Raw genomic sequence first — 16,888 nt, forward strand, 5'->3', positions numbered from 1 at the left:
TATATATATATGTTTATATATAATATATATATTAAATAAAATTAATATATATATATATATATTTAATATATTAAATGAAAGAAAATGGGCTCATTCAGGTAAAGCAGCAAGACGGCGAAGCATCATCTAGATTTTAATGTCATTAATATTTTAAGTAAAATATATACACAATACAGAAATAATAGAAATGCTATTCATATCCATATGATCATCACACTCCCACATGTATGATTTATGCACGCATATGTGTAGAGAACACACAGAGGCGCTATGTACACACTCACGGAGGCTCTCAATTGCCTTGAACACAAACAACACACACGCGGCTCGGAAGCTCCGTATCCAAGCCAGGCGAGGCTCCCTCTTCCTTGAATAGATCTACGCAGACTCCGATGCCGTCAGAGACGGAAGTGCCGCTAAGGCCGAATTTCGTCCCTAGCCGGAAACCGGCGGGTTTTGTGCAAACGAAGCGACCGCCGCCAGTCAGCGCCGCTTCGCTCGCTTTCGCCCTCCGCCACCGCGCTGGCCGGCGAGAGGCCGCGGCTGAGGCGAGAGGCCTTCCACAGCAAGGAAGCGGAGAACACGTCACTTCCGGCCCGCCGAGGCTGACTTCCGCCGCGCGACGCTGCCGTCGCCATGGCGAGGCGCAACGCCGGGAGCGCCGTTGCCATGGCGACCGGTAAACACACGGAGCCGGGCGGCGGCGGCGGCGGAGGCGGAGATGGTGAGACCCGCCGGGGCTTTTTTTCCCCGCTTCGTCCCAAAGATGCCGGGCTAGTCTGCTCATCTAACATCTGACGCCGGGATGCCGTTAGATCCCTGCTTGTCTTAGGGCGGCCATTGCGAGGGAAGCCCCAAAGCCTTTTGCACATGCTCAGAGAACCCCTGCCCTTCGTACCAAATCATTACAGTCCCTTTTTTTTTTTCTTTTAAGCGAGCTTGAGGCCTTTCTTGGCCTCAGAGCAGCCGTTTTGCGTTGGGTAATAAGCCAATGAATAGAAATGAATGTGCTGTTAGCAGAGGGGTGCTTTAAATTCCTCAGTGACTCTCGGATAATTTCGATTTCGGTGATTTCAAGGCTTTCCAGATATCTTGTAGCTGGACACACGCACCACAGGGGTAACCAAAGCAGCCCAAAACCGGGTCGCTGCATTCACACAACAGATTACAATGAGTGAAGGTTAACCCTGGTTTAACCTTGGTTGATTTCTTGGGGGCTGAGCTGGTTTGCCAAAAAACAACCCATTTGGTTAATACAGGATTTAGGGGTTACGTTCGCACAACCCATTGAGCCTGCATCCAAGATTCCCTGATTTTTCTGGATTCACCCAATGCTTTGGATCATATGCTCAACAAATAGCCTGAGCGACCAACCATAATAATACATGTGAATGAGAAGCCCTTATCTATATAATTGCTATTCTCTTGCTTTCTCATTTTTTTTTAATTCTCCCTTGCTCCTTTTTCATGTCTTGGTTCTGTTCTGTTTTGTTTTGCAAATAAAAACAAAAGTAATATTTTTTAGAAGTGAGTTTACAAAACACTTCGCCAAAGGCCCCTCTGACCAGGTTTTGCAGGTTGTGCGAATACAGCTGTTGCCCCTTTCGCCGACCTGCCTTGAGGAAATGCAGGCGATGGTGGTTTTGGAACTGGGTTTGCACTCCCTGCAAATCTTGGCTGAGAAGGTCACGGATTGGTGCTTCTGGGAACCGAGCCATTGTCTTAACATGTTCTGTAAACCGGATGTCACATTAAACCGCAATATGGTTTATCTTTCTGAGCAGAACCTGCCCCATGAACCATGATGCTATTGCGTTTGGTTACTCTGAGTTTAGGGCTTGAATGTGGGAACCCAGTTTGAGCATGTGTATCTGTGTTTGGCTCCCTTAATCACATCACCTCTGAGTCTAGCAAAAGTGATTCTTTTCAGAGGAATCCAAACAATTCGGGAACTTTTTTCTGGCTCGAGTCCCCAAAAGGGGAAATTATAAATGAATCAGTTGCCATTTTATTCTCTTTCCCAGGGGTTGTTTGTAACTCTAATATATATACCCTCCAAAGTATATTAGCCATCCTGGCTTTTCTGGAGCAAGAAGGCTTATGAATCCGGGAAAGCTCACTGAACATCAGATTCATGCATCTCTGACATCAATGCATGCCTTTGTATTCACCATTCATTCTCCCTTCCCCACAGCCAGACAGTGTCTGTTCGCTGGGTGGCTCGTCCAATGCCTCCTCAGCCCGGTCCCGGTCTCATTCTCGTACCCGTTACCGGACCAAGGCGGCTAGTTCAGAAGTGGATGAGAGCCTCTTTGGAGTTGCCAAGGTGAGGGCAAGAAGATTGCTGGAACCTGATTTTTCTTGTCAAAGGGTGTGTGCATGCGCACATTTCTTTTAAAACTCCCCTCTTGACTCGCTTCTCTCTGCCTCTAGAGTTGGATCTGTCTTTGGGGAGTCCTTGGGCAACATGCATTCATCGGCCTGCATGCCTTAAGTTTCCTGACCATGAGAGCTCTTAGGCCAGTGTTGTCCCAACCTGGCCACTTTAAGATGAGTGGACTTCAACTCCCAGAATTCTGGGAGTTGAAGTCCACTCATCTTAAAGTGGCCAAGTTTGGACAACACTGTCTTAGGCAATGGGGCAACTAGTCTTCTGGCAGGGGGAGGGGGATGCATCAGTGAAGGTCTTCCAGCAAAGGCTACACAGCTATTTGTCTGGGGTGGTCTGACGATTTTGGCAGAGGGTTAGACTAGAAGACCTCTGAGGTCCCTTCCAACCGTACAATTTTATGACTCTGTGACTGTGCCCACCTATCTGCCATGCCCCTAATGCCATCCCAGCAGGGTTATATGGCTGGTTTGGTCCAGTTCCTGCAAAAGAGTTGTTAACTTTTTCTAAGTATTAAGCAGAGGACAGCAGTCTGGTGTCTTTCATGGCCCACCGGCCACTTCCAGCCTTGGGTTCCCTGCAAAAGACTCTCTGCTCAGTCTTCACAAGCAGCACTCTTAGAAAACTGAAAGAGCGGTGGCCAGTCTCCACCTAGGTGCCTAGTGATGCCAGCCCAGGAACGCCAGAGGTGAGGTGGACTCCACCTCCCACCATCCAGAGAGCTGGGCAGGAATAATAATTACAATTAATTATAATTAATTATAATAATTATAATTTATTAAACTTGTACGCTGCCCGACTCTCAACAACCCTGGGTGACTCACCACAATCAAACCAAGCAATTACTATGAAATCAATAAAAAATGAAGATAAAAGTTGGCTAGCATGATGAAGCGAGGAGTCCTCCTCTCCCTTGCCGAAGGCCTGGCTGAAGAGCCTAGTCTTCACTGCTCTCCTGAACGACAGCAGAGTGGGCCCATCCAGATCTTGGGCGAACCTCGTTCCAGAGGGTGGGGGCTGCCGCAGAGAAGGTGCGCTTCTGGGGTCCCAGAAGATGACATTGCTTAATCAAAGGAATCCAGAGCGTGCCAACCCTGCAGGATCGAATCGGTCAGGCAGATGCTATGGGAGGTAGGAGGTCCCTCAAGTAATATGCCTTTCCAACTGGGTGAAGCTGTCTCTGAGCACATGTGTTCCCTCATTGGGATAACATTCCTAATCCATCCTCTGGCTTCTCCTACGTGGGCCCACTCCGCCACGCTCTTTCTACGCGCCCTGTTATCGTTCGCTCTCTCCCTCCTAGAGGGAGAGGTGTGTGCCGGGCTGGACACCTAAGAAGGAAAGAAAGTGAATGACATGGCTACTGGTTACTAAACACATTTTTAATCCCTCCCTGGGATTTTTGAAGCCGTTCTGAGCGCATCTCACCTTCCTCGTAGAACATTAAACTGCCCCGCACCGGCAGCCCCGTTGTGGTTCTTCACGACCTTACATCAGTGAGGGGGAAGCCTCTCGGATGGGGCCACAAGCCCGAGACGATCCGCATCATTACTCGAGACCTCATTCGGGACCTGGTGTAAGTCCACAGTGGTCCTTCACCCCACTTCCCACCCTTGCTTTATCCCTCCTTTCTACAATTCCCTCTAGGAGGTATCTGGGAGGGTACAGGCCACAAACGTGGGATCACTGTGGGTATATTAGCATGAGGTCAAGCTAGAACTTTGATTTGGCTGTTATTTAACCGCATAACGTCCGTGAGGAGAGAAGCTGGCCCAGAGACACGGTGGAAGTGGCAGCCAGTTCTGAGATCCCAGCTCCGTTTTCTCATATGGTTAAAGGAACCTTTGAACAAAGCACCTTCTCAACCAGGTGAATTATATTCCCAACTGCTCCACCTGGACCAGCCATGGGTGAGCGATGCTGGGAGGTGGATGTTTAGTGAGAGGATCCACGCCAGAGAAAACTTTGGGCAGGTTTTGTCTCTGCGAGGGGCGGTGCTGTCTGATTGTCCTCTTTTTCTTCTCCTCCCAGCGTCCCCACGGTGGACCCCTCAGGAGAATCCCTGATCATCAGCCCTGAGGATTTTCAGCGCATCAAGGATTCCTCTCGGGTCCTGACTAAAGAGGAGCGTGAGGCTCGACTGGCAGCCATCCGGGCAGAACGAGAAGCCACCATAGTACGTCTGCTCTCTCTTCCTTCTTGCAGTGATTCCGGTAGATGGCCCTCACGCCCCTTTAAGTCTGCGGTGGAGGGTCCGCAGTTGCCAGATGTTGGGTACAAGGTTGCGATCCAAACCCTGCCAGCCATAGTGCTGATCTTGATCCCCACCAACTGATCTCCCTGACCTGATTTTACCCTCAAAACAAGTTAGTGAGGGGGGATAGTTAAGTCAAGAGCAGGATTGCCCCTAGATCTCTCTACAAACCTCATGAATCAGTGGATAACTAAACACATCCTTGCTGCAGAGAGTTCCAGGTTGAGGTGGACTTTCTCTTAATGACTACCTCCACCAAAGATGCAAGACTGAAGGGGTATTTTTGCCTGTCTCTCAAAGGTAACCCCTTTCACACAGGAGATGTCACCTGCTCCTCAAAGCTTCAGTCCTTTCAATGGACTGTGGTTCACCAAGAAAGATTGTAGTGACCGTGGTCCCACCGAGATGGCAATGCCTCTTCAAAGGGGGCATCGATGGAGAGGGTTGCCAGTTTTGGGAGTAATCTGGATTCAGTCACTCTGAGCTGTTTAGTGGCTCCAAACACACAGGGTTTCCTGGCCTTCCCTCTACCTCACACGCCCCTGTTCCTTTGGACTTTTTGGAAAGAAACCTTTAGGCAAGAAACAAAGCTTGTTTTGGCCTTTCAGTTTTACCCTTTTATAACCCTGAGCTGTCCGGAAGCTAATTTGCAGGTTATTCCTGAGAAGGCCGGTGTTCCTCTCCATCACATTCCTACATGCTAAATCATCACTCACTTTAGGGTTCATATTTGTTTATTATATAGTGAAGTAGTGCACGAACAATGTCAACAGCAGCAAAAAAGAAATAGAGTGGTAATTATCTTTTTTTTAAAACTCATACACTGCAGTGATTAAAATAAACTAAATCACACTCTCCTGCCAGAGACTCTCCATCAATAACCTAGTTTAACAGATGAATAGTATTTTGCATTGGCTGAAGTTTCTGAATAATCTTCAAGTACATCCCATCTAAATTGAGGCACCTTTGACTCTAGAAGTCCCTGGCAGGTGGATGTCAGTGGGCAGGTCTGCAGTTCCTCAGTAGCTAATGTAACTGCCAAACTGGGTTGGTCACATCAACGGAAGGATGGCCAACTTGTTTTAAATTCTCCAACTACTCGCCTGGAGGCAGCCCTCAGCTCGCCACAGGTGACCAGGTAAGTTCAAAAGCAACAAAATATAATCCAAGCACCCTTTTCCCTGAGTGGTGCTTGGTTATCTTCCAGTGCAGGCCTGCATGTTGGCTCAAAGCCCCTCTTTTGAGTGGGTTTTGTCTTCCAAGATAAGATAAGTGCTGGTGGATGAAGAAACGTCATTACTTTCCCAATCTTTTTTTAAAAAATCAATTTTAGTGCATCATCTTATGCTGCCTCCTGCTCTCATTCTGAGTTTGTTATTGGTTTCCTTGATTCAGATGCCGGCTAGAAGGAGTTTATTTATTTTTTATTTATTTATTAAATTTGTACGCCGCCCATCTCCCCCAGCAGGTGATTCTGGACGGCTCACAGTGCAAGTAAAACCCACAAGCCGTTAAAAAATACACACCCCCATTAATTAATTAAAATTTGGCACGTCTGTTTTCCAAGAAGGAAGTTGGAGGCGTTTCCTGGTACGGGTCTAGGCCGCGTCGCCAACTGAGTGGCGGGAAGATGCCCCGCTGGCTTTCTCGTCTTCTCCTCCAGGTCGCCGTGAACGAGCGCAAGAAATCCATGAAGCTTAAGGAGATCCTTCGGAAGAAGAACGAGAAGCTAAACGACCTGGAAGAGGAGGCCAAGGAGAGAGCGCAGTACCTCTTGGAACGGGCGACCAACCTCCGCATGGAGCAGGAAGACGAGATCAAGTCACTCAGCGAGGTGGGGATCAGGCTGAAGGAGCGAAGAGCGGGAACTTTAGATGCCAGCCTCAGATTGACCAACTTGCTGGTTCGCCACAGGTGATCAGGAGGCCCACCTAGGCGAGGGTCCCTGGCTGGCATACGGGGACCAAGTCGTCCTGAAAGCAAATGGCATTTTTCCTCTGCTAGTTGAGCTGCTTGAAGATAGATTTTGCTGTTCTTAGTTTCTTACAGGCCTGCCTGCCCCAGTTAGCTGCAGACTAACTTTCTCCCATGTCAGGTCCATTAAAAAGACAGGCTAGTGAAAACCAAAACAATACTCAGGCTGGCTTATGGTTTCCCTTCAAAGCAGGAACTTTGGAGGATATGTAAATATTAGGGCTAGGAGACTCCCCTCCATCCAAATAAGAAATGTATTAGGCCTGTCTAATCCAGCCTTCTCCTAAAATGGATCCAGGGACTCGTTAATACTCCATGATGGACCTTTTTCTTTTCAGTACTTTTGCTGGCTCTTTTTCATCCATCCTATCTCTTTGTCTTCCTCGAGATGTTCAGTTCAATAACTGTGATGGGCAGAAGGAATCGCCTTGAGGAACAGGAGGAAGAGCCTCAACCAAGACAATGGTCAGATAAAAGAAACCTGAGTCTGGGCCAGAACCGTAACCTGAAAAAGCGCCTCAGACAAGACCCTCCCTTGTTCTCGTGAAGATAAAGGAAGGCGGGGGAAGCACATTCAGACATGCAAGATTCTGTCACTGTAACCTTATAATAAAAGTAGTACTAGCCTAGTCGGGTCTACCTCAAAGGGCTGACATCAATCTTGCAAGTCTGAATGCGCCACCCCAGGACTCAGGTTTCTTTTATCTGACCATTGTCTTGGGAGCGGCTCTTCCTCCCATTCCTCAAGGTATTCCTTCTCCCCGTTCCAGTAGCCGGCCACTGGCATTCACCAGGAGAAAGAAATATGGGGAGGAGACTTGAGCATCTGTGATGAAGGATGCTGTGAAGGTGTCTGACAAAACACTGAAAATCAGAAGACCAGAGATGGCAATGGAAAAAATTATTCTAGAAAACTAACAACATGGGAAATGGGAACCCCATTTCATACAGTGTTTTGAAAGCGTCAGAGCATTTTTTAAAGCGATGTGCTTCTAGTACTATTTTATATTCACAGCAGGGTTGGAGATGTGCGTTTCTGCTCCTCGGTTGGAAGTGAATCATTAAGAGATTCCCAACTCTGTCCCTTGTAAGATCCCACTGAATTGCCTGCAGTGGCCCATGAGGAGCTGGCATGGAGTGCTTTGATAGCACAGGGTTAATGAAAAGACCTCTCCCCCCCCCCCCCCCGTCTCCTGGCAGATCATCCTGGAAGCCAAGTGCCATGCCATCCGTGATGCTCAGATCCTGGAGAAGAAGCAGATTGAGAAGGAGCTGAACGAAGAGGAGATGAGGTTAGCCCGGATGATGGAAGTGGAGAGGCAGAAGGCTAATCACATGCAAGATGATCTGGAACGCAAGAGAAAAGAAGAACTGTACAGGTGAGCTCTTGTAGGAGGCCTCGGGTTTCTCAGGCCCAGGACCGCAACAGTGAACCCACCAATAAATAAGGGTTCAGTTGAACACAACATTAAAAAAATAACCCTAATTTCAGGCAAGCACCACATCCTGCCGTATTTTAGGGCAAGAATGGGGGAGATTTCAGGCAACAGGGCAACATCTCAAGAGGTTTGAGGTGAACCTTCTCAATGTCTCACAGGGAGGGCTAGGTGAAGATGACTGCAGTCCCTCAACTGAAGGGGTCTAGAGCCATCTTTCTGGCTGGGGAACTCTGGGAGTTGAAGCCCACACATCTTAAAGCATGCTGGCTGGGGAATTCTGGGAGTTGAAGTCCGCACGTCTTAAAGTAGCCAAGGTTGAGAAAGCCTGGTCTAGAAAACCTGGTGCCCTTAGCCCTTCGCAATCCTCTGGGTGGCGTTGAATGTGGAATCTCGCAATCTGCATCTAGGTTTCCCTTTGGAGCAAGAGAAGGGAAGGAAGGACAACTGGGACTGAAAGGGACTTGCCCCTTGGAAGAAAAGAGCCGTCAGGCCTCAGTGGCCGGCAGCTTCCACACAGCCCCTTCTCCTTCCTCTTTTCTAGAGGGAGGCGCCACATCATTCAGCAGATTGAGAAAAATGAGGAACTGCGAGCCATGAAGGCTGAGCAACGTGACCAAGAGGCCCAGGACATGCTGGACTACCTAGAACGGCTGCAGTTTGAAGATGAAAGGGTGAGGCTGAGAGGTTAAAGAAGAGGCTTGGCAGACAGAAGCCCCCAGGTTTAATCCTCAGCCCCTCTTCTTTTAAAACATCTGGAGCCGGCAGAGACATCCAGTAGAAACAACACAGCATCTATTACATGTCACAGTGGAAACCCCAGACTTTCAAACTTCTGATGTCGAAGTCAAGTATATGAGTCATGGGGCTTGCGTGCAACACGTGTTTTGTCATTCAGTCCTGTAGATCTGACAGACTTCCCCATGCATAGATATTTTTGGTAGCAGGTATGGGAAAAGATCTTTTCTGCTGGGAGGATCCTGTCTAATCAGAAGAAACATCGAATCGGCTGGATGCTAAGCCCCAGTTTGTTTAACCGTGTTTATCAAATGAAGCACCATTCTTGGGGCTGACCCAGCAAGCCACGCCAAACGAGGCAGACCAGTTGTGGCTTAGCATGATGCGTGGACCCAGCCGACGTTGGGCTTCCAAAGAAATAGCTGTTTAAGTTTGTTAGATGTTTGTTTATTATGTTTTATTGCATCCCACGCAGACTTTTAGAGGTGTGTGGCAAGACTCTTTTCAAAATTAGAAGCCAGCAGTAAAATTCTTAGGAAGTAGGGTGAGATGGAATTTCAAATTGTGGGTTGTTGTTTGATTTTCACGGTGGGTGGGAGGAAAGCTGATAAGCCTTTATTGTACGGGTTACCTGAATTTTAAGGGGAATGGCATCGCCAGGTGATGAAAGATTTCAGGACAGGTGAGGTCCTGTAGTTAACTTATCTATCTCCGGGGCTTTTCCAGGAAATGGAGCGCCGCAGGTTGGAACAGTTGAGGATCCAGGCTGAGATCAGGAACATCAATGATGAAAACCAGAGGCGCAAAGAGGAGAAATTGAACCAGGAGAAGATGGCTGACCTGCGAGTGCTGGAATACCAGCGTCAGAAAATGGTACGGTGTGGGTCGCAGAAAGCAGCCGAGCCAGCCTAGAGGTTGAACGCTTCTCCAAGGACCTGGTGAAACATCCCCCTAAAAGAGGTTCAGTTGTTGGGAAAGTTAGACGGGGCCTTTTCTGGAGTAGCCTCTTGATTCCCTTTCCCAAAGGGTGAGGTGGGTCCCATCCCTGAAGGTGCTGAGTTGAAAATCTCAGGGCCCTTTTCCTGCCACAGGCACGGGAGGCTGAATTTGAGGCTGAACAAGAGAAGATCCGTCGGGAGAAGGAAATGGAGACAGCCCGTCTGCGGGCTTTACAAGAGAAAGCCCAGGATCACCAGGCAGAGCAGGTACGGTTCGGCATCAGGGTCTTAAACCTTGATTGCCCTCCCTCGCGGACCCAAAAGGAGGTTCCAAAGTTTTGTGTGCCAGTCAGCCCTGCTCCATGAATCCAAGAGCGTCTACATGATAGCTAGCGAAAACAGCCAACGTAACCTGATTCCCAGATTTAAAAAAAAAAAAAATCCAAGCAGAGAGTGGCTAAATAAATAAATGAAGCAATACAATATTCTTCCTCGCCAACAAAAACAGGACAAGCTACAACCAGTCTGCTGTCAGCCAATCAATTGGCAATTACCAGTCAGAAGTAAGCCACTAGGATGGCTGGCCTGTTTTTTTGCTGACAAGCAAGGAAACAAAACCTGCTTTTCCAATATCTGGGCATCTACAGCGGGGTTTCTCAACCTCAGCAACTTTAAGATGTGTGGACTTCAACTCCCAGAATTCCCCAGCCAGCAATGGTGATCACCATTTGTGACCTTCCGAGCCAGCTTCCAGCAAGCAAAATCAATGGGCAATTGTGTGATTCACTTAACGACCACATGATTTGCTTTAACGGCCATGGTGATTTGTTTAATGACCGCTGCAAAAAATCAGTCACAACTTACTGAACAACTGCCCCGCTTAACAACGAATTTTCCAGTCCCTCTTGTGGTCATTAAGCGAGAACCTGTACCCCTCTAGAAGTGTGCTACAACTCCGCCGATGCCTTTTGCCTCTACAGGATGCCCTGAGGGCCAAGCGTAACCAGGAGGCTGCAGAGCGCGAGTGGCGCCGGAAGGAGAAGAACGCCATGCAGAAGAAGATCCAGACGGAAGCCATGTTGAAACAGAGCCGCCTGGAGCAGGTGTCCCAGAAGGAGCACAGTTTGGCTGTGCAAGTGCAACGGGACCGGGCTGAATTCGAAAGGATTGTCAGGTGGGGGAACAGGAACCTGCAATATTTTCCGTGGGGGACTAAGCTATGAGGATCTCCTTATATCGGGGGATTGGGGGGGAGTGATTGGTCTAGCACTGTGTTTCTCAACCTCGGCAACTTTAAGACGCGTGGACTTCAACTCCCAGAATTCCCCAGCCAGCATGGCTGGCTGGGGAATTCTGGGAGTTGAAGTCCACGCGTCTTAAAGTTGCCGAGGTTGAGAAACACCGGTCTAGCAGGTAGTTTCGGAGGATGGGTGATCATCTGTCAAGCAGAGGGTTTTGCCAACATCTTCCCCTGCCCTAAAGTAAAAGAACTGCTCAGGGTGAGGGACCCCAACAGATCTGGCAGCTTTTTAGGGCCAAAAAGACTGACGGGTGCCCCCTGATCAGGGCTACATCATAACGCTGCAGTTCTGCGTTCCGGCCGCCGGGGGCGCTGCATCCCAAACAAAATTAGCCTAATTACTCGTTGGTGCAAACGTTTGGCTCCCACCCTTCGGCGTCACTCAAGACTGCTCTCAGTTAACTCTCCCATAATTTCGGGGGGCGGGGGGGCATACAGAGTCATCGGATGACAGGGCATCTGATCAGCGGGCTGAATAAGGAAGCCTTTTTCCCCATATGATGAAATGTTGTAAAAGGTACTCCTAGCGAGCTCAACCACCGAAGGGCCAGAAAAAGTCTCTCCCTGCGCAAAATGGGCAGAGACGTTTCTGAGGTCGCAAAGAGAAGCTCTGAACATCTTCAGAAGCTGGCCTGGAGGGTGTGCTGGGTGGAAGTGCATCTGCCGAGGATCTGCTCTGTCTTTTTTTCCCCCCAAAAAGATGATTTAAAAAAAGGTGAGGGGCTTGTAAGGTACAGACCAATATCCTCCTTGTAGCTTTGCACTGATTTCCAGTGATCCCTTCTAGGTCCTGGACAGGCTGCCAAAGGCATTAAGCAAAGGACTCCTAAAAGGGATAGCAAAGGAGGTAGAGATTAACCCAGAAACTAAAGCAGGGGTGGGGATCTCACCATCTGATAAATGGGTGCTTTCTGACTGGATCCACTGAATGTGATAGCCCTCTGCAAATGGGCAACCTTCAACCCCAAATGAAAGTGCGGGACACTGTGATCTCCAAATTAGGCTAGTTGGGGATATTGTTAGCCCTTCAAGGTAGGCCAGATCAAGAAACAGACACACCAGAGATAGCAGAAATGCTCTTCATTGTAGGAAGGTTGAATAACAAGAATCTTGAAAGCTGATCCGATTTCCTCTGGGACCTCAGCTTTCAAGATTCTGTTATAATACCCTATAACAGTAAAGTAACATTTCTGGAATCCGTGCTGTACCTGTTTCTTGACCGGCCCTATCTCAAAGGATTAATTTCAATTAAACTTGAAAGCTTGTCCAAGTTTCCTTTCTGTTCCATCTTACACAAAGCAAAACCAAGGTGGGGTTATTTCCATTTCAATCTCTGGACTGTAAAAAAAAACGAGAAGGAATCTGGTAGCCCTTTCCTCAACTAACTTTTTATTAAAAAGCATAAGCTTTTGGGAGCCGCAGCTCACTTCATCATATATGTATGCCTTTTAATAAAGTTTGTTAATCAGAAAAGGGGCTGCCAGACTCTGATTTTTTGCCACCATAGACTAATGTGGTTCTCCTACAAAGCAGGTGATGGGGAAAAGCTGGGTGCTTCGGATGGGAGAAGAGGGCTGGACGAGGGGACAGTGTTGGTCCTGGACTCCTTGATGGTATCCTGTGGTTCTTCTGCTCCATCAGGTAGATGGTGGACTGAAAGACAGATGGAGAAACAAGGTGACAAAAGGAGGCTTGGGGAGGAAAATAACACAATCTCTGATTGTGTAATCTCTTCTCCAAGTCCCTCGTTAATTGCTTTCTTTCGTTCCCCCCTTAATAACTCTCTCGTACCTTCCCCAAGGTCAGCTCTTAATTCCTTTACATTCTGGAATGAATCAGTCCCTTCCTTAAAATCCAACCCTTTAGGAGACCCTTTTGGTTCCCCCATCTCTCCTTCCAAGTTCGCCATTTTCAGATGAACACCTCGGTAGACCCTCTGTCGCTCCTCACTTGCACCCAGCCTGACCTCGGCTTCAACCTCTCTTCCCCAGGATCCAGCGCGAGCAGATTGAGAAGGAGCGAAAGGAACACGAGCGGCGGGTGGCTCTCCAGCTGACCCACGCCAACGAGCTCCGGCGCCAGGTGCGGGAGCACCAGCAGAAGCAGGTCCAGGAGCGCATCGCCATCTTCGAGGAGGGCAAGCAACTCAAGGAGGAAGCCCGCCGGCGCAGCGAACGCCTCAACGAGATCAAGCGGAGGAAGCTGGATGAGCTCCGGTAAGTAATCGACTCCAGGATGGGCAAGGCAATCAGTGGCTGCTAATTAGGATAGTGTATCTCTGTAATGGTATGTGGGAAAGGCCTTGGGAGACGGGGTGTAGAGACGCTGCCAAGGGAACCGTCAGATAAGAGAGGGCATAGCCCTCAGCCATATAATGGATGGAGAAAGAGGCTTAGAAGGGACCCTCCCTAGTTTCTCAGGCTGTAAAAAAGACAGGGGGAAAATTGTACTTTCAGACTTGCAGGATTCTGCCAGTGTACCATAAAGTAGAATTAGCTCATCTAGTTGTGTTTCTTGTCTGGTCCACCTGGTAAGGCTGACAATCTCTAAGCATCAATTGCTGGGGTGGGGAATAGGCTACCTTATCAACCCTTCAAGGTAGGCCAGATCAGGAGACAGACATTGCTAGGATTATAGGAATGCTCCTTTATTGCCATAGGGTATGACAACAGAACCTTACAAGCCTGCCAGATTTTCTTATACCAAACAGAATCAAGGCAGGGTTATCTTGAGTCTCTTTGGGACAGTACCTCCTTTCCCAATGCTGAGATTCATTTATTGTCTCTTGTAGCTCTTAACGGTTCTTGCCTCCCTTCACCAATGTTCTCTCTGCCTCCCTCTACAATTCTTCTCAAATTCTCCCCTTATGCTTCCACGGACATCTCCGCTGACCGTTGTGAAAACAGAGCACCAGACGGGTTCCTGCAGGGCTGTTCTTTCTCTTGACTGGCGGATCCTGTAAACCCAACCCACCTGCATGGAGCGAGTTAAATCCTACTTCGTCCCTCCCTGAGGACTAGGCCCTTGTTTCTGCACCTGTGAGGCAGGAGCACACCTCAACCACTGACGAGTTTCTCCTTGTCCTTTCTGTCTCCGCAGAGCTGCCGGCCTCCCAGAGAAATACTGTGCTCAGGTGGAGCGCAAAGCTTTTGTGCAATCTGCGCCAGTCCACTGAGTAGGAGAAATGCTTCCGTAGACTCTTAACCTGTCAACTCTCAACACGTAGCCTAGATTTTTATTTTCTTACCCTGCAAAAATCTTTTATGAATAAATCTATTTCTGGATGGATCGGCGTGGATTTCGTTCATTCTTTCTTTCCAAAAGTTGAAGGTGCATGGAAACTTCAGGTGTTCCCTCCTCATCCATGCAAAGCAGAGGGTTACCACCCCATCTTGCACACTGTTGGTGGGATAATACTAGGATACCTACAGAAGCTTCTGCTGGTGCAGAATGCAGCTGCACGGGTTGTGAACGGTGCCAGCTATTTGGCACACGCAACACCACTGCTTCGGGGGCCACATTGGTTGCCAGTGTGTTTTCAGGTGCAATTCAAGGTCCTGGTTGTCACCTTGAAAGCCCTTCATGGCTTGGGACCGGGTTACCTGACGGACCGTTTACTCCCAGTTGTTTGTACCCATCCAATCCGGTCCAGCAAGACAGGCATGCTCCGGGTCCCGTCAACCAAGGAATGTCAGCTGGTGGGGACCAGGAGATGCGCCTTTTCCGCTGTGGCGCCTGCCCTCTGGAATATCCTCCTTCCTGAGATTACGATGGCCCCGACCTACCCCTGCTGGCCTTTTGGAAAGCCTTGAAGACTGGGCTATGTGCCCGGACCTGGGGTCCCGAGTGTGTGAAGGGCCCCGTTTCCTGGCTACGTCGACACCAACAAATGATAATATTATAATATCTCTTGGCTGGTCTTTGTATTTTATTTCTTTTTTTCTTTATTTTTTTTGTATTGTGTTTTAACTCTTTTAATTGTTTTTATGATCAGTCGCCGCCCAGAGTCCCTGGTTTGAGATGGGCAGCTATACAAATATATATATATATATATATATATATATATATATATATGAATGAATGAATGAATGAATGAATGAATGAATGAATGAATGAATGAATGCCACAAGGAGGGACCTAGTGCTGAGAAGAGAGAAAAATAACCTTCTAGCCGAAAAAGGAAAGGGCTAGGCAGTGTTCTCCAGAGCCTGTGTGTTCTCCCTGAGATGCTGTGCTTTGGGCAGGAGAATTAGGGACCGTATCCTGGTGTTGCCTAGGCAACAGAAGATGCTCTTCTCTCCCTTCATGGATGGAGCTGCCTAACTCAGGGACAGGAATCCCACAGCTGCAAATGGCCCCCAGGGTGGCCCTCTCCCCCCCGCTTCCCCAAACAGGCGCTTCTGAATTTGGGGAGCAAATTTATTTATTTATTAAATTTCTCCCCCACCCATCTCCCCCCAATGCGGGACTCTGGCGACTCACACAAAACATTAAAACCATAAATATAAACACATACAACATCAACATTTAAAAAAACATTACTAAAAAAAACTCCCATTTCAACATCACAATGGGGGGGGGGTGTTGTCGCAACAAAGCCACGAGCCCCCAAATGAACTTCTGATAAGACTTAACTCTTTCGAGTAAAAAAAACCCCAACAACGTATCTTTCTTTTCCCATCGCTCTGGTGCAGCTTCCTTCCTTCTTGGGGAAGGGGGCTCAAAGGTAGTGGGTTTAATACCCCCTACTTTCTCCAGGAGGGTTTTATTTCTCCACACCCTCCCCCCCCCCCATTTTATCACATCAGACCCTCTAGCTAGGTGACCCTCCAGCCTGGCACAAGCCTTCAACCTGGCACAACCTGGCACAACCTTGATTGGGCACCCTGAATAATGAAGACCACTGTGAGCAAGTGGTGCGCGACCTCAGATGTTTGCAAACCCATCACCCTTCCGCATTTGCTCCATTGTTTAGGCTTGCTAGGAACTGGGTTTCAAGCACATCTGGAGCACCGGGAATTGCCCATCTGGCTTCTTCACCACCTTTTGGAGCTAATTTTTCCTTTTATAAAGAAGGACCGTCTCCAAACAGTGACACATCTCAACCATAGAAAACAGAGTCCGGCCTCTTTTTACACCGTTAGCACTCCTTTTTGATTTTCCACTCACCATATCGGGATAATACTAATATACGAGATAATAATGACCCTTCTCTGCTGTTGCTGCACTAAAAGGATTAGCCCGGATTAATTTGGATTATGTTGGAAGGCGTGCTGGAAATGCTCCGAAATATCATTATCTGAAAAGCCCAGTGGCTGAAGCACCAAGAGTCGAGAAGCAGGATGAGAAAAAAAGGAAGCGTGCAATAAATGTGGCGTTATAGAGAAAACACCCCCAGGAAAGAGGGTGGAAACACTAGGGCAGCTGAAAAGAATAATTTGGGAACCTTGGGATAAGTAGGGCTTGGCAGAATCATCCACCGTAAAAAAACAAAATTAAAAAAAACAGGATTCGGGGCAAGGAATTCCCTCTGCTCTCTAGGACCTTCCCAAAATCAAAGGTTTAGATGGGACTTTCTTTATTTGTCCGTTTTTTATTTATTTGCATTCCAAATTCGGTCACCACCCATCTCCCTCGGAAGGGACTTTGCAGTCCTGCAGCAGGCTTTTCAAGCGCTCGCTCAGCTTTTACAGTGGATTTTGGCCGGAAATTCACAAGGAATCTCTCTCTTCTGGGCACCCCTTGGCTTAGTTTCTGGTTATTTCGAAGCCACGTTTAAATGAGGTCGGTTTATAACAGTTGCCTGCACTTGGTCCTAGAACCTCCAGATGAAGAGGCAGTCTTCTGGACATTCCTTGG

At 48.2% G+C, this 16,888-nt stretch overlaps 1 protein-coding gene across 1 annotated transcript; it reads left to right on the plus strand.

Moving 5' to 3' along the window:
* Positions 1-409: 409 nt before the first annotated feature.
* On the plus strand, positions 410-14,275 carry CFAP45 (cilia and flagella associated protein 45). The gene is made up of 12 exons (XM_088137408.1): positions 410-724; positions 2,195-2,326; positions 3,829-3,965; positions 4,421-4,565; positions 6,307-6,477; positions 7,818-7,996; positions 8,598-8,727; positions 9,518-9,664; positions 9,883-9,996; positions 10,710-10,903; positions 13,021-13,245; positions 14,129-14,275. Exons 1-12 carry the CDS (start codon positions 722-724, stop codon positions 14,202-14,204), a joined length of 1,653 nt encoding a protein of 550 aa, XP_087993534.1. The 5' UTR covers positions 410-721; the 3' UTR covers positions 14,205-14,275.
* The last annotated feature ends 2,613 nt before the right edge of the window (positions 14,276-16,888 follow it).

Source organism: Python bivittatus, unplaced genomic scaffold (genome assembly GCF_059951505.1).
Source record: "Python bivittatus isolate LINGU-HERP-01145 unplaced genomic scaffold, Pbiv_v1 ctg000180_np1212, whole genome shotgun sequence".
In the NCBI taxonomy this organism is placed as follows: domain Eukaryota; kingdom Metazoa; phylum Chordata; class Lepidosauria; order Squamata; family Pythonidae; genus Python; species Python bivittatus.

Bases quoted from the DNA above. Each gene is read 5' to 3' on its own strand.
- CFAP45 (XM_088137408.1), top strand. The intron at 3,966-4,420 runs GTAAGTCCACAG...TTCTCCTCCCAG, and splicing joins GACCTCATTCGGGACCTGGT to CGTCCCCACGGTGGACCCCT. The intron at 13,246-14,128 runs GTAAGTAATCGA...CTGTCTCCGCAG, and splicing joins AGGAAGCTGGATGAGCTCCG to AGCTGCCGGCCTCCCAGAGA.